The sequence below is a fragment of the Oscarella lobularis genome, chromosome 19 (genome assembly GCF_947507565.1).
Source record: "Oscarella lobularis chromosome 19, ooOscLobu1.1, whole genome shotgun sequence".
In the NCBI taxonomy this organism is placed as follows: domain Eukaryota; kingdom Metazoa; phylum Porifera; class Homoscleromorpha; order Homosclerophorida; family Oscarellidae; genus Oscarella; species Oscarella lobularis.
This window is the reverse complement of record NC_089193.1, coordinates 1,317,112-1,339,806: the sequence shown is the minus strand read 5'-3', so window position 1 is coordinate 1,339,806 and position 22,695 is coordinate 1,317,112. Positions and strand designations below refer to the sequence as shown.

General features: G+C 48.2%; 6 protein-coding genes and 1 long non-coding RNA gene across 8 annotated transcripts; 5 read left to right on the top strand and 2 right to left on the bottom strand.

Moving 5' to 3' along the window:
* Positions 1 to 232: 232 nt before the first annotated feature.
* On the top strand, positions 233 to 966 carry LOC136198328 (uncharacterized). Its single transcript, XR_010672753.1, has 5 exons — positions 233 to 338; positions 395 to 531; positions 586 to 612; positions 670 to 732; positions 784 to 966. It is a non-coding gene; the product is annotated as an uncharacterized lncRNA (long non-coding RNA).
* A 1,932-nt stretch (positions 967 to 2,898) lies between these two features.
* Positions 2,899 to 6,281, top strand: LOC136198615 (uncharacterized). Its single transcript, XM_065988620.1, has 8 exons — positions 2,899 to 3,803; positions 3,856 to 3,955; positions 4,013 to 4,089; positions 4,138 to 4,206; positions 4,254 to 4,313; positions 4,375 to 5,506; positions 5,558 to 5,838; positions 5,882 to 6,281. Exons 1-8 carry the CDS (start codon positions 2,901 to 2,903, stop codon positions 6,191 to 6,193), a joined length of 2,934 nt encoding a protein of 977 aa, XP_065844692.1. The 5' UTR covers positions 2,899 to 2,900; the 3' UTR covers positions 6,194 to 6,281.
* LOC136198616 (folliculin-interacting protein 2-like) lies at positions 6,274 to 10,053 on the top strand. Its single transcript, XM_065988621.1, has 22 exons — positions 6,274 to 6,415; positions 6,470 to 6,502; positions 6,607 to 6,730; positions 6,854 to 6,937; positions 6,994 to 7,088; positions 7,141 to 7,206; positions 7,266 to 7,339; positions 7,399 to 7,574; positions 7,636 to 7,739; positions 7,796 to 7,925; positions 7,986 to 8,167; positions 8,217 to 8,334; positions 8,393 to 8,445; positions 8,492 to 8,653; positions 8,703 to 8,975; positions 9,034 to 9,172; positions 9,230 to 9,291; positions 9,348 to 9,401; positions 9,468 to 9,573; positions 9,627 to 9,677; positions 9,728 to 9,801; positions 9,861 to 10,053. The coding sequence occupies exons 1-22, from the start codon at positions 6,384 to 6,386 to the stop codon at positions 9,943 to 9,945; spliced, it is 2,277 nt and encodes a 758-aa protein (XP_065844693.1). The 5' UTR covers positions 6,274 to 6,383; the 3' UTR covers positions 9,946 to 10,053.
* On the bottom strand, positions 9,998 to 11,982 carry LOC136198618 (heterogeneous nuclear ribonucleoprotein D-like). Of its 2 annotated transcripts, none has more exons than XM_065988623.1 (12): positions 11,786 to 11,982; positions 11,541 to 11,581; positions 11,391 to 11,472; positions 11,285 to 11,330; positions 11,174 to 11,215; positions 11,066 to 11,101; positions 10,897 to 10,995; positions 10,799 to 10,847; positions 10,658 to 10,740; positions 10,557 to 10,599; positions 10,238 to 10,498; positions 9,998 to 10,181 (listed from the first exon to the last, which is right to left on the bottom strand). In XM_065988623.1, exons 1-12 carry the CDS (start codon positions 11,908 to 11,910, stop codon positions 10,108 to 10,110), a joined length of 981 nt encoding a protein of 326 aa, XP_065844695.1. In that variant the 5' UTR covers positions 11,911 to 11,982; the 3' UTR covers positions 9,998 to 10,107. The 2 variants fall into 2 exon arrangements, with proteins under 2 accessions (XP_065844695.1, XP_065844696.1); XM_065988624.1 differs by having other exon boundaries at positions 11,541 to 11,698; positions 11,786 to 11,926.
* LOC136198612 (protein transport protein Sec24A-like) lies at positions 11,962 to 16,988 on the top strand. Its single transcript, XM_065988618.1, has 23 exons — positions 11,962 to 12,086; positions 12,160 to 13,267; positions 13,333 to 13,563; positions 13,621 to 13,649; positions 13,708 to 13,816; positions 13,867 to 13,993; positions 14,050 to 14,159; positions 14,216 to 14,282; positions 14,337 to 14,557; positions 14,619 to 14,729; positions 14,783 to 14,890; positions 14,941 to 15,064; positions 15,118 to 15,217; positions 15,271 to 15,329; positions 15,391 to 15,564; positions 15,614 to 15,724; positions 15,783 to 15,826; positions 15,891 to 16,025; positions 16,079 to 16,216; positions 16,266 to 16,370; positions 16,427 to 16,519; positions 16,636 to 16,742; positions 16,786 to 16,988. Exons 2-23 carry the CDS (start codon positions 12,161 to 12,163, stop codon positions 16,898 to 16,900), a joined length of 3,525 nt encoding a protein of 1,174 aa, XP_065844690.1. The 5' UTR covers positions 11,962 to 12,086; position 12,160; the 3' UTR covers positions 16,901 to 16,988.
* LOC136198617 (gamma-2-syntrophin-like) lies at positions 16,859 to 18,400 on the bottom strand. The gene has a single exon (XM_065988622.1). The coding sequence runs from the start codon at positions 18,358 to 18,360 to the stop codon at positions 17,002 to 17,004; it is 1,359 nt and encodes a 452-aa protein (XP_065844694.1). The 5' UTR covers positions 18,361 to 18,400; the 3' UTR covers positions 16,859 to 17,001.
* LOC136198614 (deubiquitinating protein VCPIP1-like) lies at positions 18,399 to 22,640 on the top strand. The gene is made up of 12 exons (XM_065988619.1): positions 18,399 to 18,486; positions 18,564 to 18,802; positions 18,887 to 19,106; positions 19,246 to 20,532; positions 20,587 to 20,885; positions 20,933 to 21,144; positions 21,194 to 21,470; positions 21,527 to 21,589; positions 21,640 to 22,073; positions 22,131 to 22,238; positions 22,300 to 22,377; positions 22,441 to 22,640. Exons 2-12 carry the CDS (start codon positions 18,631 to 18,633, stop codon positions 22,477 to 22,479), a joined length of 3,189 nt encoding a protein of 1,062 aa, XP_065844691.1. The 5' UTR covers positions 18,399 to 18,486; positions 18,564 to 18,630; the 3' UTR covers positions 22,480 to 22,640.
* The last annotated feature ends 55 nt before the right edge of the window (positions 22,641 to 22,695 follow it).

Sequence of the window (22,695 nt, the reverse complement as noted above, 5' to 3'; positions counted from 1 at the left end):
GGGCATACCAAGGAATTCACCTGAAGTGCAGAGCTCTATTAGTTATTGCTGTGCAAGAGGTAGTTTTTTTTTGATTTTCAGAAGGAAGTTCCGGTTTTTCCTACGCAACCGCAGTCTGAGGTATATGTCATTATTTAGTTAAGAGTAGTATCAATGAGTTCTTGTTACACTGACAGAGTCAACCGGCACCTTGTCATAGGAAGAAAGGTTTGTCGACACTGTTTAGATCCTGCTCGCCCTACCGAACTTAACCGGTTTTAGAAGACGATGATATCGTTCCTTCTTTGTCAGCGTCTTCCGGCAGCTTCTCGTCCGGCATACCGAAGGGTTCATCTGAAGTACAGAGCTTTATTAATTATTGCTGTGAGGTCGTTTTTATTTTGATTTTCTGAAGGCTGTTCCCGTTCTTCCTACTCAACTGGAGGTATACGTCTTAGGAGTAGTATCAATGAATGGAATTATTGTTTACATTGACAGAATCAACCGGCACCTTATAGTTCATTTCATAGGAAGAAAGGTTCGGAGTCTAAGGTACTGAATTTACATGACTTAATTAAGTTACTCTGCTGAAGAGCTGCTTTCTAGAGTTTTCTACCGGCTAAAGAGTGGACCGTAGGACAAAATGTATCTATTGTATTTACTTTTTCAGCAAGCCGTTTGTTACTGTAGGCTCAAGGTCTGTCTACAGACGACGACTCTGATTTGCAGACTTTTCAGCAAGAGCAAATAATGGTCAGAAACTTCAAGACACGAGACAGCAATTCATTGTTCTTGTATACCTAGGAAGCCGAAGAAGCTCAAGCTCAAGCCGTCGTAGTTGATCCGCCTCGTCCGCCGACCTCCCCAACGTCTTCTGGTTCCAAACCTGATGATCTTCCACTTTTCATCTCAGTTGACCTCGACGGCCTGGTTCTTCGTTTCAATCGAGTACCTGAGCTGGACTTTTTTAAAGAAGTCGATCATTGTGGCGATCAATTGATCATGGAGGGCACTAATACCTCAATAACTATTCCTCCTGCGGCTATCCGCGAAGGGAGTGCTTTCACAATTGGCTACGCGATTTACAGCCTTGACAAGAATTCTGTTGAGAAGCTCGACAGGATGCCAGTGTTCGTTTCCGACATACTCGCCCTTTATCCAAGTGGCGTCGAATTTGATCGAACCGTAACGGTTATATTCGACCACGGCACCAAGCTTCAAGAAAGCGACGACTTTGTTGCAACCGTCATGCATCGGACGTCAGGCGACGAGTCATTTTCCAAATCGGTTGACATCACTAGGTTGCGTCAAAGCGCTAACATCGATCGAGGAATTCAGGTCACGCTACTGGGCGACTGTATCTCATTCGTAAGGCGCCACTTCTGTGATGACTTTTTACACGTTCAGTTTCACGAGCGGGACGACCTCCCATTCTCATTTCGCTGCCTTGCCATTGAACGAACGATTGAGCATGGCCAGTGGACGTTTGACGTTTTCTTCTGCCGCCCCTCCGGAAGCCACATAGAACGAGTCAAAGAGGCTAACGAGCTAAGGAATTGTCGCATAATTCGAAGCCAGGCTATGCGCCTATTCGTCTCCGAAGGAACGCGAAATGTTGTTGCCGTCACCTGCCTAACTCCGAACTGGAAAGCCGCGCCTGAAAACCCTCACACGATCGCCATTCCAAATGAAGATATGCTCGACGCTTTATCGGATCCTGATATGGCGAGAACTTACAGCTTCCGTTTTTTGGGCGATGTCTCGTCGTCTGAGGCCGATTCAACAGTCACTGTCATGGTCTGCACTCTGTGTTCAGAAATTAATGTTACTTCTCGTCAAGGAAATGCTAATGTCATGTTGAACTCTTCGCAGTCAGTGTCACCCAGCCCCGTTTACGCAACAGTAAGTCTTGGCCCCTCGGGCTTTGGAGGGACTCGGGGACCGACCTGTCTGCCAGGTATATGGTATAAATATTCGTAAACGATGATTTGAATGTTGACGATTTAGCCGATCGCAAAATCAGCAATGTTGAAATTGATAAACTTGCGCCACTAATTGGCGCTGACTGGAAAGATGTTGCTCGAGCACTTGAAATACCAGAAGAACGAATAGAAAGTGACCTGGAGGCGGAGGCCAGGACACCACAAGACCTTGCTCATTATATGTTAGTCTTCTGGTTGACTAACCACGGGGACAAAGCAACCGCGTTTTCTTTACGGGGTTCATTGAAAGCCAATGGTTTATTAGGCGTGTGGGACGCAATTTTTCCTGACTTGGTGGTGAGAGAAATATATGAGCAATCATAGAGCCAAGAGCAGCAAAGGCTTCTGCAGCCAGGCAGTATTGTGAGTCGTGGTTATCCAGAACGCAGGCAAACTGACAGAAATGAGTAAATTGTCGAAAAAATGAGTTTGGGCAGAGACCACTTGCTATTAGAATATTTTAGTATAATTTACTATTGTAGTATACTTGGAACCAAGAATGCAGAAAACTCTGTAACAAGTCAGTAACTTAGAAGCAGTGGGAGAGGTAGAAGATGCGCACTCCTATTTCGTGTACCTCACGAGTAGAATTAACAGGCGCATAGCCGCTCTGCAGCGCTGGTGGCTTTTCTTCGAGCAAGCAAAGGGATGTGACGATGTTTGTTGTGCAAGCTCACGTGCCGGAGACATTAAGTAGCCCCGTCTCAAATTACGATTGAAAAATCAGTTCCAAGTGGAGACCGCTACATTCCGAGTCCATATGCAATCTGTGCTAGAATTAATTAAGCACGATATCAGAGAATAAGATTTCCGGTATTATTTGAAGTCTTAGAATGTTGCGTAAGGCATCAGAGCGGCTGGACTCCTGATAGTACTCATTTTTTAGCTCACGCGACGAACTTCGCTAATTAATTGACAGCCTCGTGCGCATGTCGTGCAATGTCGGATTGGACTCGTCTCGATCCCCTTACAGACCGTCTTGTGCCCGTTCTCGCTGGTGCTGTTCGAGGATCGCTTCTTGATACTCTGCTCTCATGCGGATGCCTTTCCTATCATCAGTACGACGACATTCGCCGTTATTTGGACGACTCTCGTCATTCACTGGAAGATGGAGCTCGGGAATTGATTAGAGCTATGAGATTACGTCCAAATTCTTGCTTCGAATCCTTCTGCACTGTTCTGCGATCAGTGGATGGAGGAGAGGCTTTGTACAACAGCATTGCTCCCACTGCTGGAGTTGTAACTGGAACTCTCGGCGAATTAAACGAGGATGCAGCTGATCTTTCGTTAGAAGCTGTCCGAACAGACTCCACAGCACCGGAGGTTGTATTTATTTACGTTCATAAGGATCTTCAAGAAGCGTGGGAAGCCAATTGCGAGTGTGCAATTGACATGATCAGAAAGTATAGCACTTTAGCGCTGCCTGGACGAAGAATCGAAACAGCGTTTCGTTACACGTCAAAGATGGCTATCATTAGAAAAGAGTCGAATTTGAGCATTATCCAAGAGTGCCTGCTTCGATTTTCGTTGCCATGGACAACGCCAAGTGTGTTTAGAGAATATGAAAAGCAGCTTCTTAGGAAAATGTATAATCTCTTGAAGATCGAAGTTATCAAAATTGATATCATGAACGGGAGTTGTTTTGTTAATCTGACTCTTACAGGAAAAGGATTCGTAAATTTCATCTGCGGCTTGGTCGATCCTAAAAACTTTGTTCACATGATAAAATTTGATTCTTGCGCAAAAATTCAAATTGGCTCTCTCCCAGCTGTTAAGCTCTCTTCTTTACTTTGTTGTGGACAACCTCAATCAGTTTCTGAGGTATTGCGCGTTCTTCGAAAGGTACGAGCTACATGCATAGAGTGAATTGGAACTAATAGGTCTCTACACACAGAGCCATATTCTTTTTTGGTCATCAAACTCAGCTACTGCTGCTCTTGCTAATGACGCTGATGATTACTTAGCTCTCGCACGACAAAAATCTACTGAAATAAGTACTCTAATTTTTTGAAACAATAATTAATTAACCAGATACATTCCTGTTCATGCAGTCAACGGTCTCGAGCGAGGTGAAAGATACGAATTCGATTCCTTAGCCGCCGAAAAAATTGAGCAATTGAAGCTGCAAGTATGATATAGGTTCAGATAATAAAATTTAAACATTAAGTCAATTTAGGTTCAACATTTGAAGAGCGAACATTCAACAATATGGAGAAATATTTGCTTTCTGAGGGGAAAACAAATGGTATGCTGCTAAGTTTATAAAAACTTCAACAGGAAATTCAAATTCAGGTGTTGAAATATTTAACGTTAAAGAAGCTTAATAATACCCTTAACCACTTTAAACAAACGGTAAGATAGGATAAAATTTTAAACCACGAGACAACTAATGATTTGTTCCGCCATAACCTAGAAAGCTGAAGGAGTTGATTCTTCGGTATCTTCTGGTTTTGTTGACGATTTTTCACATTTCAAGCCATCTCTATTGACCTCGTCAGCCTATTCAACGACGTCTTCTGGTTCCGAACCTGATGATCTTCCACTTTTCATCTCAGTTGACCTCGACGGCCTGGTTCTTCGTTTCAATCGAGTACCTGAGCTGGACTTTTTTAAAGAAGTCGATCATCGTGGCGATCAATTGATCATGGAGGGCACTAATACCTCAATAACCATTCCTCCTGCGGCTATCCGCGAAGGGAGTGCCTTCACAATTGGCTACGCGATTTACAGCCTTGACAAGAATTCTGTTCAAAAGCTCAACAGGATGCCAGTGTTTGTTTCCGACATAATCGCTCTTTACCCAAACGGCGTTGAATTTGACCAAACTGTGACTGTGAATTTCGACCACGGCATCAACCTTCAAGAAAGCGACGATTTTGTTGCAACCGTCATGCATCGAATGTCAGGCGACGAGTCATTTTCCAAATCGGTTGACATCACTAAATTGGGTCAAAGCGTCAACGTCGATCAAGAAATTCTGGCCACCCTACTGGGCGACCGTCTCTCATTTAGAAGGCGTCACTTCAGTGAGCAATTTCTACGCGTTCAATTTCGCAACCGCGGATTCGCATTTCGCTGCCTTGCCATTGAACGAACGATTGAGCATGGTCTGTGGGCGTTTGACGTTTTCTTCTGCCGCGCTTCCGCAAGCCACGTGGAACGCGTCAAAGAGGCTAACGGGCTAAAGAATTTTCCCATAATGCGAAGCCAGGCTATCCACTTATTCGTCTCCGAAGGAACGCGAAATGTTGTTGCCGTCACCTGCCTAACTCCGAACTGGAGAGCCGCACCTGAATACGGTCACACGATTGTCATTCCAAATGAAGATCTGCTCAACGCTCTTTCGGATCCTGAAATGGCGAGAACTTACAGCTTCTGTTTTTTCGGCGATTTGCCGTTGTCTAAGGCCAACTCGGCTCTTTTCGCGCCCTGTACTCTGCGTTCAGAAATTAATATTTCTTCTCGTGAAAAAAATGAGAACGTCAAGGTGACATCTTCAAAGGCGGTGTCACCAGTTAGCTCAAGGGAACCAACCTATCTGCCAGGTATATTGTACAAATATTCGTAAAACGATAGTTTGAATGTTGATGATTTAGCCGATCGCAAAATCAGCAATGTTGAAATTGATCAACTTGCACCACTAATTGGCGCTGACTGGAAAGATGTTGCTCGATTTCTTAACATACCAGAAGAACGAATACAAAGTGATCTCGTCACCACGGAGGCGGAGCCCAGGACACCACAAGACCTTGCTCATGACATGTTAGTCTTCTGGTTGACCAACTACAGTGACGTGGCAACCGCGTTTACTTTACGGGATGCATTGCAAGACAATGATTCATTGGGTGTGTGGGAGGCAGTTTTTCCTGACTTGATGGTGAGAAAATCGTATACCGAACAAGCATGATTATCTCTTTTAGAGCCAAGAGCAAAGACCTCTGCAGTCAGGTCGTATTATGAGCCGTGGTCCTCCAGAACGCAAGCCAACTGACAGAGAAATGAATAAATTGTCGAGAAAAATCAGTGTTGTGTGGAGACCACTCGCTACTGCGCTTGGCATTCCTTATGAAATCTGTGCTAGAATTAGGCGCAATTATAGGGACGATGTCAGAGAGCAAGCTTTTGAGATGCTCATGTGGTGGCGAAATGCAGTGTCAGAAGCGTCGGTTGCCGTACTGCTTAAAGCACTTCGTGAAGAACACCTCGAAGGTGCTGCTCAAGGAATCTTTTAATGTATTCTTTTTTAGATTGACTTTTCGTTGTCCTTTGTGTTGTGTAAATATTTAGGCGTGGTCGTGTGTCACGTGACGGAAAGCTGGACCCAATCACATGATGATCCAGTGAGTGGTGACCCTTTCACCTTTTCGCTCATCGCCATCGGTGACAGCACACAACAGCATGAAAACGTCGACGTGGTAGAAAATGGACAGACCTACGCTCTCAAAACGACCCGAGTAAGCGCCAATGGCCAGAATTTCGATATAGCAACCCACTTCGTTCGTTTTCAGCTCGACTACGCTACCATTTCCCTCCGAAATCAGGCAAGTGGCGCGCGATCGCACGCAAGACGAGATAGTCGGGCGGGCGGAACGCGATAGCGAGAAAAAGAGAGCCAGTGAAAGATAATCGCAATCTTTCTGCGCAGTTGGACGCCGCCCTTTCCGCTCGAATCGAAACAATTGCGCGTCGTCATACTGAGAGAGCACAAAAGTCGAGGAAAACAGCTCATTTTCGATAGCACCGTGTGGGAAAGACAGCGACAGAGAAAAGTAAAGAAAATCGAATGCATAGTAGAAGTATAGGTGGTACCTTATAAGAGTAGGTCTACGTAGAGGTGCCCTCTTGAGCAGGCAGTACTTTATAGTCTAGAGATTCTTTGCCCGTGTATATAGACCAGTAGGCAGTCAGGGATCATAGGAAAGATCAATCATGCGGAAGGCGCATACCCGCGGCGATCTTCAGTTGGAAAATCGCGAGTAAGAAAACACACGTAGTGTGTTTGACCGTGTGATCGTTTACTGTTTCACCCAAGGCGGGCGATACGGAATTACTCGCCGAAATAATGTTCGGCTCGGTGCCATTTGTATCGAAATCGAGAGGAGCCACTATAAAAGTTCACGAGCTAAAGTACGTAGATAGAAAGAGGAAATAGGAATAGAAAGATATGTCTCGTCTATAGGGATCAGTCTCGACTTCTATTCACTAAAATCTTCACGATCCAACCGACGTTAAACGGAACAATAGGGTAAGCGTATGGAACGCTTGCCTTCATTAGTTCTACGATGATTTCTCTACTATTGCCAGTGAGCACTCGTTTTCTTCAATATCGTCAGCCCATTCCGTGCCGATCACTTCGTCGAAATCCGACTTAAATCAACGTAAGTACTATTGAATCCGAAGGAGGTAGACTTTTAATTAATTTCGAATTTCTTTCTAGCCGATTGGAGTCTTCCCACGTCGCCTCGCGACATTCGCTTGCCCGAATCCTCGTTCACGTCGAATGCGAGCACGGGCAGTTTCCAGGCGTCCTCTCCGGGCAGCTTGCACCTTCGTCGAGTCAAGTCGTTCATAACGAGTTTCGAATTTCCATACAGGCAGCAGTCATTCGACGAGGTATGAGAATAGAAATAGAGAGGCCTTATTTTTATTTAAAATCTCTCGTCTCTTTTCTCAGACAATCATAAGCCCAGAAGCGCGAAAATGCAGCAAACTGGCCATAGGCGTCATAGCCGAGTTACCACCATTGGGCGACTCGGACGAGACCAAGCAGAAACGAAGGCACGAGTACAAACAAAACAAAGGCTTTCCTCGCTCAGAGTTCCTTCTTCTTATAGGCACTACGAAGACTTCTTCTTCAGCTATTTTCCACTTCTCGAGAGTCACATCGAACGGCTCAAAGGCCAAATCGAGCAGGCCCTCCAAGCCTCGAGTCCGTCCAAAAGCATACAGGAAAACATAGCCGAGGTTTTCGCGTGCACTCGACGAACGACGCGCGCGTCACGTTTCTCTTTTATCTGTACGCAGTTCGTAACTTCATTCAAATTGACTCTCGTGAATCTCGCCAATACGATGAGACTGAGCTCGCCGTTTTGGAGCTGCTTCGTCGCGTCGAAGTCGGTCGTGTCGCGACCCGTCGCGAGTCGACAATTCATCGGTCTCCTGCACAGCGCCTTGAAACTTTTTAACAATAAGCAATCGAATAACTTGTGAGGAGAGAAAAAAAATCGTGTAGGGGGTACCATCGATTCTCTCTAGTTTCATGTCGCGTTTGTTGAGCGCGACGCTACAGTATCATCTCGGCTGGGTCGGCACGGTGTCGCCAACGGAAGAGACCCCGACGAAAACGTTTCTTAATAAGCACTTCTCGCACTCGGTAAGTCGAGCGCTCATGCATCATCCCTAAGCAAGTACTATACGTCTCATACACATAGCTGTCCTCGCTTGCTCAAAGTCATCCCTATAATCCGCTGTGGGCTCAGCTGGCGTAAGATTCGATGTCTTATTGATTCTATGATCATTTAATTCTTTAGGGATTTGTATGGATCTGTGGGCTCTCCTTGTCATTTCGCTCGCACCGTTCTCGTCGGTCGCAAGGCGGCGATCGTCTATCAGCTTCTCTACGTGCTGAGCTTCTTTATACGATGCTCGGACGTTTCCGAAACGACTGTCGAGCTGAAAACGATTCTAGCAAAGTCAGTAGTCTCAAAATAGTAATTTTTATATTGTGCATGTGTTAAATAGGTCGTCTGACGGCGAGAAAACCGACTCGCTGGATAGCGGGTTCGGTAACGAGGACGCCGGCAGCAAGGCGACTGCAAAACCGCCGCCGCCGTCACCGCCTCTGCCGTCGCCGTCGCCGCATCTTTCCGGTCTCGCCTCGTCGCTCTTGCAACACGACTTGGCTCAAGATCAGCATTTGGAAGACAAGTTCGGCGAGCTGGAAGAAATGCCGTTGCTGTCCGTCGAGCCAGTCGAGAAAGAGAGCCAGGGCTCCGAATGCGGCTGCGACGAAACGTAGGCGTTACCTGATCCCATGCCACACGCGTCTCTTTTTATACCCTCGTTCTCTTAGGGACGTGAAGAGTTTGTCTATGTCTCTCTTTGGCGGTTTCGTGCCGGAATATTTGCCCGATTTCGTCCTTCACGGAACCGCTGAGCCACTTGACGACTTCATAGGAAGACTGCAGTTGGATCTTCAGGCTCAAATACGAGTACGAGAATACTTTTAATTAAAGAAGGACGTCTAGAGATCTCCCTTGTACTTGTAGCATCCGTGCGTCGAGGAAATAATCGACGAGGCTGTATGCATAGTGGCGGACACGGATCGATGGTAGAGAAACTGTAGCTTGATCGTCTCTTCTCCGCGCTTATGCGTCTTGTTTTTAGGACGTGCGACGTGGTGTCGTTGGCCAATAAGAGAAAGGACGCTCGTAGGCAATTGTCAGTGCAGTATTATTATTGGCTTTTGGTTGGGGGTTTTCCTATTAACGATTTTTTTTCTCAAAGCTCGGAGCCTCTTGTTCAGATTCGGCGTGCTGCCTGCTCGTCGATCGTTCACAAAATGCTACAACTGCAACTCGATTTTCACAGTCGTGGCATACCAGAAGAATTTGTAATCTCAAGCGAGAACACCAATAACTGTTAGCCCAACCGCTCTCTTTTTAGTGCCTGACTCAACTGGAAGATAGCCTACAGGAAATCTACTACAAAAGCAAGGCAAGAGACCAGTTTCTATCGCTCCTTTGCGTCTACGTGGAATTCTCTAGATTCTAAGCGAGCACCATCGCACAAGCGGAGGAGCACCGACGCTAGATCCATCGAAGCAAGCTATGATGGCAGGGTAAGAAGCCGTAGCCCAATAGCATACGTCTGGCTAAGTAGGTTTCTCTCTATGACCAGTGCCGAAAAAGCGGATCTCCCCTTACTTTTCTCCGTAGCGAGTACCCATTGCCCATACATCCCGCCCCAGCTAGACATCTTTTGATTTTAAAGTACCGAATCACGGTGTGATGTATTATAGACAGTGACGCGCGACGTTTGTAGAAGGAGTCGATTTCTTTATTATTTATAAGCAGTACACGGTAGCACCGTAGGACCTGACCAGACTATGAAACGAGTCGATCCAATCACATCAATGAATTTAGAATCAATACGGTCTGAATTGGGGATTTCCTCCGTATTGCGACGACGAAGATCTCATTGGCCCGTAGCTGCTGTAATCTATAGAGAAAACATAGGAAGAAATTGACTAATAGCCTCCCCAACCGGCAACGTACCTTGTCCCTGATAGGGGTCCCCTCCGGCTCCTCCTGGCATAGAGGCCATTCCCGGTCCCGCGCTTCCCCTTCCGTAGTAGCCACCGGAATAGCCGCCGCCGCCTCCGCCGCCGTACGCCTGGTATCCTTGGTAGTACGGGTTCATATAATCGTAATAGCCATAAGCCGAAGGATAGTAGTAATTGTAGTAGGGGGACTGAAACCCTTGGTTGTCGCGATTGCCTTGGTAACCGCCACGCGCACCACCGGAAAAGCGATCGCCTATAAAAAGATTCACCAATACTATATTAATTAATTAATTAATTAATTAATTTGGTGCCTTGGCCGTCATCTTCTTTTGGAACGGCAAATTTGACTTCCACCTAGAAAGGGACTTAGTAGTACAAATCCCCTTGTTTTTCCTATTGATTATATACATACGGTGTATCCTCGTATTTCGTGAAAACGCTTTGCTGCTGCGCTTGCCACTTGCTCCTCGTTTTCCAAAGCAACAAAGCAAAAACCTACCAAAAAAAGTTCGACGTCCCAAAGAGTTTTTCAAACCCCTTGTTTAGTTGTGACCTCTTCGTTTACTGGTTGCTTTGTCCGTAGGAAAATCAATGTCTCCTACCTATAAGAGAGCGTTTGATAGCGCAGGCTTATGTAAATAGATTATCTACTTTTCCGAATTGACTGAAATGCTCTTTGAGTGCAATCTCATCGATCGACTCGTGCAGAGCGCCGACGAAAACTTTTCTCGCGCGCGGATTAACGGGACCCTAGCAAATAGAAAGAAAACGCCGGCGCTCGCTTTCCCTCGATAAAAACAAAAAAAACGCGTCTACAAACTTTGCTCAAATGCGGAACAGCCCTCTTAGCGTCCACCTAATAATTAAAAAAAAACACGATAAGCAAAAACTAAGACAAGTAGTAAAAACGTAAAAAATCATAGCATGCCTTTTTGCCGTCGATAACGTGCGGCTCGGGATCGAGTAGGACCTAAGGAAGTGATATTTCCCCCGAAAATAGATATAGCACCGGGCTGTGGAGAGATTAGCGATGATCGACCTTTTTCACGCAGTCGGGAGAGGAAAAAAGGACAAAGCCAAAGCCTCTGGCGGAGTCATTCGAGATTGACGCGCGTTAGATTTTCGGTATAATGTGTGGGGATAACCTTGATTTGTTCGTAACCGTGTCCATCTTAATGTTGCACTCCAATACTTCGCCGTATCTGCCAAAGTGGCTCTTTAAATTTTCTACAAAAAATTTTTTCGTCGGCGTCGCGGAGGAAAAAATTTGCGGAAAAAGAAATATGACGTCATACGTTCTGTGGTCTCCCAACTTAGGCCTCCTACAAAGAGCTTGCTACAAAAGAAAAAAAAAAACGGCGCGACATAGAAAACGATAAAATTTGAAAAAATGAAGATAAAGCCTTGAAACTAGATATTTTGTATTCGATGCGAATTCGAAAGGGGGACCCACCTAGAGAAAGAAAGAGAAGAGACGCGCGACGTCGTGTTTATGCGTTGCTAGTAGCAATACGACGTTGCAACTCGCGCGCTTCTTTACCATTCTTCGTCCAGCGATCGGTCTTCGCCCGTCATTTCGTCGCCGTGCGTTGGGGTCGAGTTGCCTTGACCGTCGTCGGTGCCCAGCACGCTATGACTGGCGCTCCCGCTCGCTTGGTCTTGCATCGCGCGTACAGAGTGTATCACCTCCCTTCTTTGTGGCAACGGGAGGAGAATTCGCCCGGGACTTTGTTTTGTGGTAGGTCACGCGACGTCGATACGACAAATCGGAATCGTCGCTAGAGTCGCACGGTTCTCGCTTCGTTTGGATGCTGTACGACGATTCGGCTTAAACGTTCGACGTAAGACGCTACTCGCGACGACTCTCGTAGAATTTTTCTCCAAGTGAGGCCTCTTTCGGGGATATTTCTTCAGAATGAGCTACCCGCAGCCGAATCCAAACCAACCACGCCACCCGTATCCCTATCCGATCAATCCAAATCAACCGAATGTCTCAACGAACCAAGGACAGCCACCGTTCGCCCATCCTACTCAATTTCCCAGACCCCGGTATCCAAACACCCAATATTCTTCAACAGCTCGCTATCCAGGAGCTGAGGGACATCAACCAAGAGGTCCCATAGGCAATACGATGTCAGGACCGCCGCCGCCAGTTGGAAGCGAGTCGAGGGGACATCTCGCGTCTTCACACCCAATCAATAGCGCCATGTCGGCTCCTCCAAGTCGAAGTGGACATCCTCCTCCTCCTTCTTCTTCATTATCTCATTTATCAGGTCCACCGCCGCCACGTGGTGGTGGCGGTGGTGGAGATTCTTATCAGCCGAGAGGAGTTTCTCATCCAATCAGCACGGCTCCTCCTGGAGGTCTTAGTGGAGGTGCTTCTACTTCGTCTCATCTTGCGAGCAATACGTTATCAGGACCGCCGCCGCCACGTGGTGGTGGTGGTGGTGGTGGTGGTGGTAGTGGAAATTCTTATCCTCCTCCTACTTTGTCAGGGCCTCCTATAGGGGGGCCAGGCGGAGGTGGACTTCCTCCTTCTTCTCATCCTGGAGCTCCAATGGGGCCTCCTCCTCCTTCTCGTCCAATCAGCAGTGACAGCGGACCTCCTCGCACTGGAGTCACATATTCCCGACAACCGGGACCGCCTCCTGTTCATGCTTCATTGTCTGGTCCGCCACCTGTCATGCCAGCACCTTCAAGCCAAGGCAGCGGCGGCGGAGGAGTATATTCTACTAATTTATCTGGCCCGCCGTCAATGACTAGACCTCCGAGCAGCTCTACAGGATTGGCACAAGGCGGGTATTCTATGCCGCCGCCGCCTTCCTCTGGCTCTGCGCCTCCACCTGGTCCGAGGTTTTCTGGACCGCCTCCACCTGGAGCAGGACAATATTCAGGGTCTGCACCTCCAACGGCGTCTTCTTCTCATCAATCGCTTGGGCCTCCTCCTCCTCCTTCGACGTCTCAAGGATCGTCAGGGCAATCCGTGTTTGCGTCAGGAAAACGACCAAAATATCCTGGCATGGTAAGACGGCGGCATAATCGTTATCCAGTGAATGAGTGAGTGACTGTCTTTTGTTTATTTCTCAGCCTACTGCTGCCGCCGATTCTTTGGAATCGCAAGCGCCGGCTCAGATGATGTCTCATCCCGCTCCAACGGCACCGTCTGCTGCACCGTCTTCGGTGACGTCGAATTTTTCTCAAATGAAAATGCAGGAGCAACAGCAACAGCAACGGCAACAGCGATTTATGGAATCGTTTGATTTGCTACAGAAGCGTCGCGTCGTTCCGCCGTATCTTCCGAAAATGGACAATCCAGACGTAAGAGACGATTGAAGATTGTTTGCTTTAGTGAAAGCGACGTTCTCTTGCTTCTAGTGCGGCGAAAAACAAAACGTGGATCCAGAGTCAGTTTTTCCAGAACGGAGACCTAATTTTTTTTTTTGATTTGTATTATGTGCTCAGATTGCTTTGCTGCACGTTGAACGCCTTCCCGGAAACGCAGTCTCTTCTCGACAAGAGTCGACTTCCTCTCGGAATTCACGTGCATCCGTTCAAAGACCTGCCAGAGGAGGTACGCTCCGCGAGCGCTCTTTCCCTCGCCTATCTCACGAATAGACCAAGGATTTGCCTGTGATCTATTCGGGCGTTATACTGCGATGTCGTTCATGTCGAACGTACATAAACCCCTTTGTCACCTTTCTGGATCAGCGCCGTTGGCGATGCAACGTCTGCTTTCGCGTCAACGAAGGCAAAATAGGCAGTCTACGTCCTTACGATTATTTATTTTTATGGATCTTTTTTTAGCTTCGGATGATATTGATTGTGAAATATCAGGGGGTCGATACGTGCCTCGGACGAAGCGGCCCGACCTGCGGCGATCAGCCGTTGAATACATTGCTCCTTCAGAATACATGGTACAATTGAATAGATCCGTTTCGCGAGAACTTGTAGATAGATAATTTCGTTCTAGATGAGACCTCCTCAGCCAACGGTACTATTTTTCGTTCTCGACGTCTCTAGCACCGCAATAGAAACAGGTTAAGGGTGATGGACCTTTATAGGATAATCGAGAACGCCGTTTCTTTTACTAGGCTATCTCTCGATGGTATGTCAGTGCTTGAAGGAGTCGCTCAAGTCTCTTCCGGGCGATTCGCGCACTCTCATTGGCTTCATGGCTTTCAGTTCGACGCTCCACTTCTTCAATCTCAAAGCCAAGCTTTCTCAACCTCAAGTCATGATACTTTCCGACGTCGACGACATCTTTCTTCCAAGTCCCGAAGGACTTCTCGTCAATCTGCGAGAAAGCAGAGAAGTAGAGCATTAGAATTTCGTTCCCGTTTTTCAAACAAAAATTCCTTCTCTTTCCTCTTCAGTTAGTCGAATCTCTTCTCGACCAACTCCCGTCTTTGTACGATAAAAACAGCGTCGCGTTCGATCCTAAAAGCGCCCTGGGACCCGCCTTGCAATCCTCATTTAAATTACTCGTAAGTCGGTTGTTAGTTTTTTCAGTTAATTCCTCGCTAAGGAAAACGATTAGACGGCTTACGGCGGTAGGATAACCGTCTTCCAATGTAATCTTCCCAACTGGGGAGCGGGCCAATTGAAGGCGAGAGAAACGAGCGCTGATCTATCGTCAAAAGCAAAGGTAAAAGCATATATATCTTCATATTGATAAAAGTACTAGATTTTTTACAGGACGTTCTTCATTTGGATCCCATAACGGATTTCTATAAGCAATTAGCTTTGGAATGTTCGAGCCAGCAAATAGCCGTTGACATTTTTCTATTGTCTTCGGCTTACGCGGATTTAGCGACGACCTGTGAGAGGAAATTAGCATGACGGCTTCTAAAGCTTCTATTTCTATTGCTTTAGCTTGCGTTAGCAAATTCTCGTCTGGTTGCGTGTATTATTACCGAAATTTTCACGTCGCCAACAATCCGTCCATAGCTAAGAAGTTCAAAGTCGATTTCAAGTGAGAAAAATGCTTGCACGTCTAATCGTATGCGACGTATTTTTTATTTTTAGGCGTTATCTAACTCGACCAATAGGATTTGAAGCCGTAATGAGAATACGATGCACGCGAGGTCCTAGATTAAAAAAAGCGGCTATATATATATTCGAATTTAGTTTTTTTGTTCTCCTAAGGCGTATCACTTCATTCGTTTCACGGGCACTGCTTCATTCGCTCGACCGATCTCCTCTCCCTTCCCAACACCAATCCCGATCACGGTTTCTCGATGCAATTGGTTGTTGAAGAATCGTTGAAAGACATCCCAGAAGTGTGCATCCAATCAGCGCTTCTTTACACGACGAGTCGAGGTAAAATTCATAGGTAGAGAAAAAATCGAGAAACGAAAAACGCGTTTAGGAGAAAGACGAATTCGAATCTATACCCTAGTACTCCCGGTTACAAACAGACTAGGCGACATGTACAGTTCAGCAAACCAGCACGCTCTTTTAGCTCTACTCTCAAAAATGGGTGCGTACAGAAGAACCCGTGCCTCTGATCTTAGTTATTAAAAGACGACTTTTTGTAGCCGTTGATAGATCTTTGACCGTTTCTGTTGGACAAGCTCGAGAGGTGCGGTAGGGGAGTTCTTGGGCTCGGGGTTTCTATTCCAGCCAATGTTTCCCTCTCTCTCAAGGCTCTTATTACTGCGCTGATGGACGTCGTAAACGCGTATCGTCGAACGCAGCCCGGATCGCAGCATTCGTCTCAGCTCATCGTCCCCACGAGTCTGAGTCTTCTCGCCCTGCACGTCCAGTCTCTACTAAAACACGTAATTCATCCTCGCGCGCGCGAATATTCGAGATGCTTTGATTCGATTTGTAGAGAGCCTTTCGGCTTAGCGGAGGCGTTCCCGTTGACGAGCGCTCGTTTGCTATGACATTGCTCAAGTGTCTGCCCGTTTTGGAGCACTCGCGTTTTATCTATCCGTCTCTGTATCCTCTGCATGAATTGGATGACGAGGTAGAGCGTTTTAACTGAAGAAAAAGCGTTCTTTCACTACTATGCCTAGGATATTGTTATTTCTAAGAACGGGAGCAAGTACGCGCCTCCCGTGCTTCAATTATCGGCGGAGCAGGTATCTCGAAAAGGAGCGTATCTAGTTGACAATGGACAGGTAGACGTTGATTCGCTTTTATTTCGCTGTGTCGCTGCTAATATGTAAATTTTCAGGCGATAATTGTCTGGATAGGAAGGGACATTTCGTCTGATTTCTGCCAGGAAGTCATGGACAAACCCATGTTTGCGGCATTGCCTGAAGCAGTGGTACGTTTTGGCATGTTTTTGTATAGAAAAAAAAGAGAGGTGTAGTGCACGTGTAGAAAACTAACTATTAGATGACCCATTACCTAGACGTTTACTAGTGTATGTTTGGTCTCTAGGCCGCTTTTCCAGAAGTGGACAATCCGCGATCAATTGCAATTAGGACCTTCGTTAGACAACTACAAAATAGGGGAGGCGCATTCTCGCCGTCGCTTATGATCATCAGGTACAAATAAACAGCGCTTAGAAGCGTCGAACGTTTCGTCTAGGGAAGACAGTCGACTGAAGTCGCTCTTCTTTCAACATCTCGTCGACGACAGAACCGAGTCGGCAATGTCCTACTACGAATTTCTCGTTCACATTCAAAAGGAATTGAAAAAATAACCGAAAGAACGCTTAGGTACAAAAATAGTCATTCTTTTATACACGTGACAGGTACTTGAACGAAAAAAACCCCTCGTGCTGACGTCAATGAAGCTGTCAAATCAATCGTCATCGTCGTCGGTGACGTCTCGCGCCAAGCGTGGATCGTAAGCGGCGAGTTTACTCGACAGAAAAGCTTTGATTGCGTAGATCGTCGCCTCCAAATTGGGCACTTCGATTTCGTGCCGCTCCTCGTCGTCCGCGTCGTTTCTCCGTCGTCGAAAAGCGAGTCGAACGATCGAATACTTATCGTCGGACGACGCGACGAGGTGAGCGAACGCGTGCTCCCATATAATCGACTCGTCGACTCGATCGACGAGCGCGATTCCCCTGTCGATGTGAAGTCGCAATATCGTTTCGCGTCGCTTCCATCGGCAAGGGAATCGTCTCACTTTCTCGTCGGCGATCATAGCGAACGTCGTCCGATCGACGGCGACGATCCACTGACGCAGATCGTCGCTCGTTTCGACGGCGAAGTAGTGATCGTCGTTGGGCGTTTGAATTCGAAGGCAAAACGGTCGATCGTCGGCGAGACGATCCTCTCGCACGGCGAAGACGAGCAGTTGAGCGAGATCGTACGATTTTTCGGGGCGCGTCCATTCGCTCGTTTTGCGCGGCACGGTCGCGAAAATTTCGACGCGAGTCGCGCGCAATACGAGAAATTTCGGAACGTACGCGTTCCAGTGGCGCGACGAGCGCAGGCGTTCGCACGCCCAACCGACTTTAATCACCCGATCCTTGCCGGATAGAAGTCGATTGGTGATCGTGAGCGCCGTGCGATTCAGCGCTCGTATGCGCGCTTGTATCGCGCTGAACCACGACGCGAGAGCGTCCGTGTTCTCGCAATAGAGAACGCAGCTGATTTTTCGATCCATCGAATGCAGTTCGAAGCCGTTCTCGTAGAAGTACTCCGACGACGAATCGTAGCGCGATAGGGACGCGTTCGTCAGCGGAACGACGACGGCGTCGACCCAATCCGCCGGCGGCGGCACTTGACGACGATTTTCGCGTCCGCCGACGACGCGACGCACGACCAAATCGAGCCGATTCGTTATTCCCGTCGCGTCGTTGCGAAACAGATCGATTATTTCCTGATGCGTTGCCATGGCAACGCTACGACCGTTGATTTTGAGCACGGCGTCGCCTTCGGCGAGTTGGCCGGAAAGTGCCGCCGGCGATTGGGGCTCGATTCTCGAGACGACGCACGGACTGCCCGCTTTCATGTCGCGTCCGCCGACGATGCTGAAGCCGTACGATTGGCGTTTCTTTTTGACGATCGTGACGAGCTTGTCGACGGTCGCCGGAGCGTCTTTCGTCTGCAAGCTCAACGTGTACTTGTCCAGCTGCGTGCGCACGTCGAGCAGACGACCGCTTAGTCGATCTCGCATTGTGAGTATTCCTATTTTGATTGGTCCGTCCATTGCCGTCGAACCGAGGGGCGTTTCTTCTCCGCTGGAGGGATTGCTCCACCTATCACGTGCCTTTTGATATAAAGCGCGTTACGCGAGTTCGAGGAAAATCGTTTTCGCCCTTTTTCGTCTAGACCGGTGCGTTTTATTCGACTTAGAACCGCATCGGCAGCTATTGACGCGTATCCTATAATCGCTCGATATTCATTTTTTAGGAAAAAGTCGCTCGAAAGCCGTAAACGTTAGTGAACTTCCTGTTCGCTGACTCCACGAATCACAAAAATGAAGCGACGATCGAAGTCGCGATTCGTCCGCGGCAACTGTCCGAATCCGGACTGCGGCGTGGTGCTCGTCGCATCGTCAAACGAATCGGGACCGCTTCAGTGCTCCGCTTGCGACGTCAGTTTCGAACGAATCGCGCTCAAGAATCCCCAAAACATCATTTCGCCGATAGGTAAAAACGATTCCAATCGCGATCAGGGGTCCCAAAGAGAACCTGTACCCAATAATGAAACCGCTCGGTTTCTGTTTTCCCCAGAGGGCATTATCACTCTGCTCTCGACCGTATTGGAAAAACAGTCGCGTGCAAAAGACGACGATATCACGGAGAAAGTCGACGGCGTATCCAACTTCGAATGCAAGCTCCTATCGCCCCTTCTGACGACCCACGGCATGGACAAAGCCGGCCGGCCGAGACTCCTATCAGAACTCAAAGAAGACGGAAAGGCGACATTTGACTGCGCAGCATTAGGAGACAGGTAAGAAAGAGACTCTATCCTCTAGTATAGACAAACCGTACCTCTTAAGTAACAGTTCCATATAGCTCTGTCTCTATGATAGAGATGATATTGATGACCTACACTTCCTCCTCTGATCTATATTTTCCTCTCTTCTCAGGGCATTTCTCATCGATCCCTCTCTCGCGTCGCACCCGTACTTCGGTCGCGATCGATCCGGCTCGATCGACTACCTCGCCGAAGTGCTCGCCGCCGTGCGCGCGGTCAACGGCGACGACGACGCGAAGACGCTCGTGCCAGTCCACGTCGACGGCGACGGTCACTGTCTCGTCCACGCGCTCTCGCGCTGTCTCGTCGGTCGCGAGCTCTTCTGGCACGCACTTCGCACGAACATGCACGATCACCTAACGACGAATCTACCCCGTTACAAGTCGATGTTGAGCGCCTTCGTCGCCGACGCCGAATGGGACAAAATCATCGCCGAAGCCCATCCGGACTACACGCCGCCCGACGGCGAGACGAAGGGTCTCGGCAACGTTCACATTTTCGCGCTCGCCAACGTCCTTCGTCGTCCGATCGTTCTGCTCGACACGCCGGAGGTGATGAAGTCGTCGAACGGCTACTCGGGCGTTTTTCTACCGAAGCTCTATACGCCGAACGAGTGTCGTCGACGCGACGGCGACGATTTGAACGCGCCGATCGTCATCGCTTGGAGCTCGATGAGTCATCATCACTTCGTGCCGCTCGTCGCCACGACGACGACGACGCGATTTCCGCGCCGTTACATGCCGGACGTTTGGGGCGGTTTCGCGCAGGAGATTCTCGACGACTACGTCGCGTTCGACGCGCCGAACGACGACGGCTGCTGTCGCGTCGGCGCCGGCAAGACGCTCACGTCGTCGTATCTGACGAAATTGATCGAGGCGATGCGCGATCGATTTCAGCGTCTCCACGGCGTCGCGTCGCGTCTCGTCGCCGACGTGAAGGAGCAGGTGTACAAGCGACGCGGTTTCATTCAACTCGAGCTCGACTACGCGATTCAATCGACGAAGGCGGCCGTCGACGAGGGTCGGCTCTATCGGTGCATCGTCTGTCGGCAGTTGGCCGAGAGCGTCGAGCCGAGCGACGAGCTTCTGCTGCCGGGCGGTCATCTGTACGAGACGGCGAAAGCGCGATTCGGGCGTTTGATCGACGGGCAGGAGTACGTGTTTCCGTTTCACGGCATCAAGGCGCGGTACAGTGGAACGGGCGACGTCTTGGAGTTCGTCGCGTCCGAGGCGAATTGTCCGAGCTGTTTGATCGACGAGCAGATAATGCGACCGGTTCGAGGGGACGGGTCGATCGCGTATAAGAATGGGGATCGGTTGGAGAAGCCGGCCGCCGGTCGAAACTGCTGCGGATTCAAGCACTATTGGGATGGGAAGGAGTACGATAACATACCTCAGAAGTGAGATCGATTAATTATTTGATTAAATATTTTATTGGTGGTTTTTTTTTTTAGAATTCCTATTGCTATGGAGTGGGGTGGCGTGAGGAAGGAGGACGAAGTCTATTGGTTCGAGAACGAGTCCGATCCTAGTCTCAATTCGAATGTTTACGCGATGGCAAGCGAGTTGGTGAATCGGAATTTTCCCGGCGAATTCGGCGTCGAGAGACTCGTGCCGCAAGTGGTGAATATCATATTGAAAAGTTCGCGGAAGATGAAGAAGAAGGAGGCGGAGGCGGAGAAGCTCGTTGATACGACGACGACGACGACGACGACAACCGCTTCGAAAAGAGAAGAAAATTCGCGCGACTCCGGTAGGAAGGATAGAACGTATATGTCTATACTAATCGCCTCTTCTCAGTGACGTCCTCGCCGTCGAAAATTATTCTGACCGGCGAAAAGCAGAAGACGATTCACAAAGAAGAACTGACGATGAGTTCGAAGGAGAAGGAGGTCAAGCGACGCATCGCGGAACGCGCCGGAGTTCAGCAACGAATGAAGACGGGTCCTCTGGCGAAGAAACCGGCCAAGCAAAAGGAATCGCCTCCCCTTCGCACTCCATCGAAACCCGCCGTAATATTTCGATAGCATCGATAATATTTGCGCTGTATCGTTTGTCTAGGCTAAGTCGTCGACGGCGAAAACGGTTCGCGTCAGTTTGTCCGACGGTCGTGCGGGCAAGATGACGTTTCCCGAATGCGTGTCGTACGCCCAGCTGAAGAATTCGATAAGCGAAGAATTCGGCATAGCGTCGGAGAGGCAGAAAATTCGGCACGGTTTTCCGCCGAAGGAACTTTGTCCGCCGGACGGCGACGTCGACGACGTCGTTCCTCTTCAGCACGGCGACAAGCTCTCTGTTGAGATTTTGGCCGAAAAAAAGCCGGCGGAAGATTCGCTACGTAAGTACGAATGCGCGGGGAGAGAGAGTCGTCATTCGAGCGTGGGCTTATTATAGTCGAAGATATGGATCTAAGACGTTTCGCCTCGGGTCAAACTCTGTCTTCTTCGTCGCAGCAAGGTACCTACATGTATAGATAATCTTTATCTACCTGCATATCTGTGTTTTAGATGATGGCGACGAGCAACTCCGGATCGTCCTCGCGAATCTTATCAGTCGAATTCAGGAGCTCGACGACATCGAGAATTGGGAGACGAAGCCGGAGCTCTTCGAGCCGAACGGCTATTACTTCGAACTCGTCAAAAAACAGCTACCTCAGCGTCACGGATTGCACTGCCATTTGACGGGAATCGCCGAGAAGGTCTTCGCGTTGAATTTGAAGGCGAATCCGCCTCGCTTGGAGCTGTGCGATTCCCAGTGGCATCGAGTCGTCGGAGCGCTCGATACGGATATTAGAGCGATTCCCTGCAATGAGGGAGTGGATGGCGAAGGGAGTAGTCGATCGTTTAGCGCAGCGTTTAGGAGAGATTCTGTGGAGGCTTCCAACGTACGAGCTTTTAGCGGAACTGGCTACTCTTTGGCGGGCGGGGGATCGACTTCTCAGGCAAGTGATTTAGTGTGTTCGAAATTTCTCTCTGTGTAAGTACTCGTGGGTGGATAGGTGTCGAGTAATAAAGAGATACAGCAAGTCGAGGCACGTATCAAGGATTTGGAAGAGAAGAGGGATCGCTTGGATAAACAGATGGAACGAATGGAACAAGATGATGAGGTAAATTTTTAATTTAATTAATTTTTAATTGTCAATTTTATTGCTTCGTTTTTTTTTCTAGATTGAGGATGATGATGACGACGTCGACGCTCGATTCTATAAATTGAGCAAGGAGAAATCGGGGGTCGACTCTGAGCTGGTGAGTAAAGGAATACAGTAGACACGGAGGAGTTTCTGTACTAAAGGAAATTTCTTTGTGTAGAAGCGTTTACTCGTAACCCTTAGTGACTTGAAAAAATGATGCAAGACAATAATGTAGCGATGTAGTTCTGTAAGAACTGAATTGGTTATGATATGAGTAACTTTAATCTATGTGTGACTGATTATGAGAGTTGTGCTGCTAGTTAATTCCAAAGTATACGGTATTGCAAGAAAATTGCTTGTTTGTTTGTTTCTCGAAAAGGGCTAGAAATTAAAGCTCTGAGCAGAGATAAAACTAAATGTCCAAGTGTTCTCT

What these genes read in the sequence shown, in the direction of transcription:
- LOC136198617 (XM_065988622.1), bottom strand. Translation starts at nt 18,360, where the DNA reads ATGGACGGACCAATCAAAATAGGAATACTCACAATGCGAGATCGACTA.
- LOC136198618 (XM_065988623.1), bottom strand. Translation starts at nt 11,910, where the DNA reads ATGCAAGACCAAGCGAGCGGGAGCGCCAGTCATAGCGTGCTGGGCACC. An exon ending in ACGGTTACGAACAAATCAAG is followed by an intron (nt 11,331 to 11,390) that starts GTTATCCCCACA and finishes TGACTCCGCCAG; the next exon opens with AGGCTTTGGCTTTGTCCTTT. An exon ending in ACGAAATACGAGGATACACC is followed by an intron (nt 10,600 to 10,657) that starts GTATGTATATAA and finishes GTCCCTTTCTAG; the next exon opens with GTGGAAGTCAAATTTGCCGT.
- LOC136198614 (XM_065988619.1), top strand. Translation starts at nt 18,631, where the DNA reads ATGAAGCGACGATCGAAGTCGCGATTCGTCCGCGGCAACTGTCCGAAT. An exon ending in GCACTCCATCGAAACCCGCC is followed by an intron (nt 21,145 to 21,193) that starts GTAATATTTCGA and finishes TCGTTTGTCTAG; the next exon opens with GCTAAGTCGTCGACGGCGAA. An exon ending in GAATGGAACAAGATGATGAG is followed by an intron (nt 22,239 to 22,299) that starts GTAAATTTTTAA and finishes TTTTTTTTCTAG; the next exon opens with ATTGAGGATGATGATGACGA.
- LOC136198615 (XM_065988620.1), top strand. Translation starts at nt 2,901, where the DNA reads ATGTCGGATTGGACTCGTCTCGATCCCCTTACAGACCGTCTTGTGCCC. An exon ending in TTCTGAGGGGAAAACAAATG is followed by an intron (nt 4,207 to 4,253) that starts GTATGCTGCTAA and finishes ATTCAAATTCAG; the next exon opens with GTGTTGAAATATTTAACGTT. An exon ending in TTAACCACTTTAAACAAACG is followed by an intron (nt 4,314 to 4,374) that starts GTAAGATAGGAT and finishes GCCATAACCTAG; the next exon opens with AAAGCTGAAGGAGTTGATTC.
- LOC136198616 (XM_065988621.1), top strand. Translation starts at nt 6,384, where the DNA reads ATGGACAGACCTACGCTCTCAAAACGACCCGA. An exon ending in ACGCTCTCAAAACGACCCGA is followed by an intron (nt 6,416 to 6,469) that starts GTAAGCGCCAAT and finishes GTTCGTTTTCAG; the next exon opens with CTCGACTACGCTACCATTTC. An exon ending in AATAAGCAATCGAATAACTT is followed by an intron (nt 8,168 to 8,216) that starts GTGAGGAGAGAA and finishes GATTCTCTCTAG; the next exon opens with TTTCATGTCGCGTTTGTTGA.
- LOC136198612 (XM_065988618.1), top strand. Translation starts at nt 12,161, where the DNA reads ATGAGCTACCCGCAGCCGAATCCAAACCAACCACGCCACCCGTATCCC. An exon ending in TCTTTACACGACGAGTCGAG is followed by an intron (nt 15,565 to 15,613) that starts GTAAAATTCATA and finishes AAACGCGTTTAG; the next exon opens with GAGAAAGACGAATTCGAATC. An exon ending in CCGTCGCTTATGATCATCAG is followed by an intron (nt 16,743 to 16,785) that starts GTACAAATAAAC and finishes CGTTTCGTCTAG; the next exon opens with GGAAGACAGTCGACTGAAGT.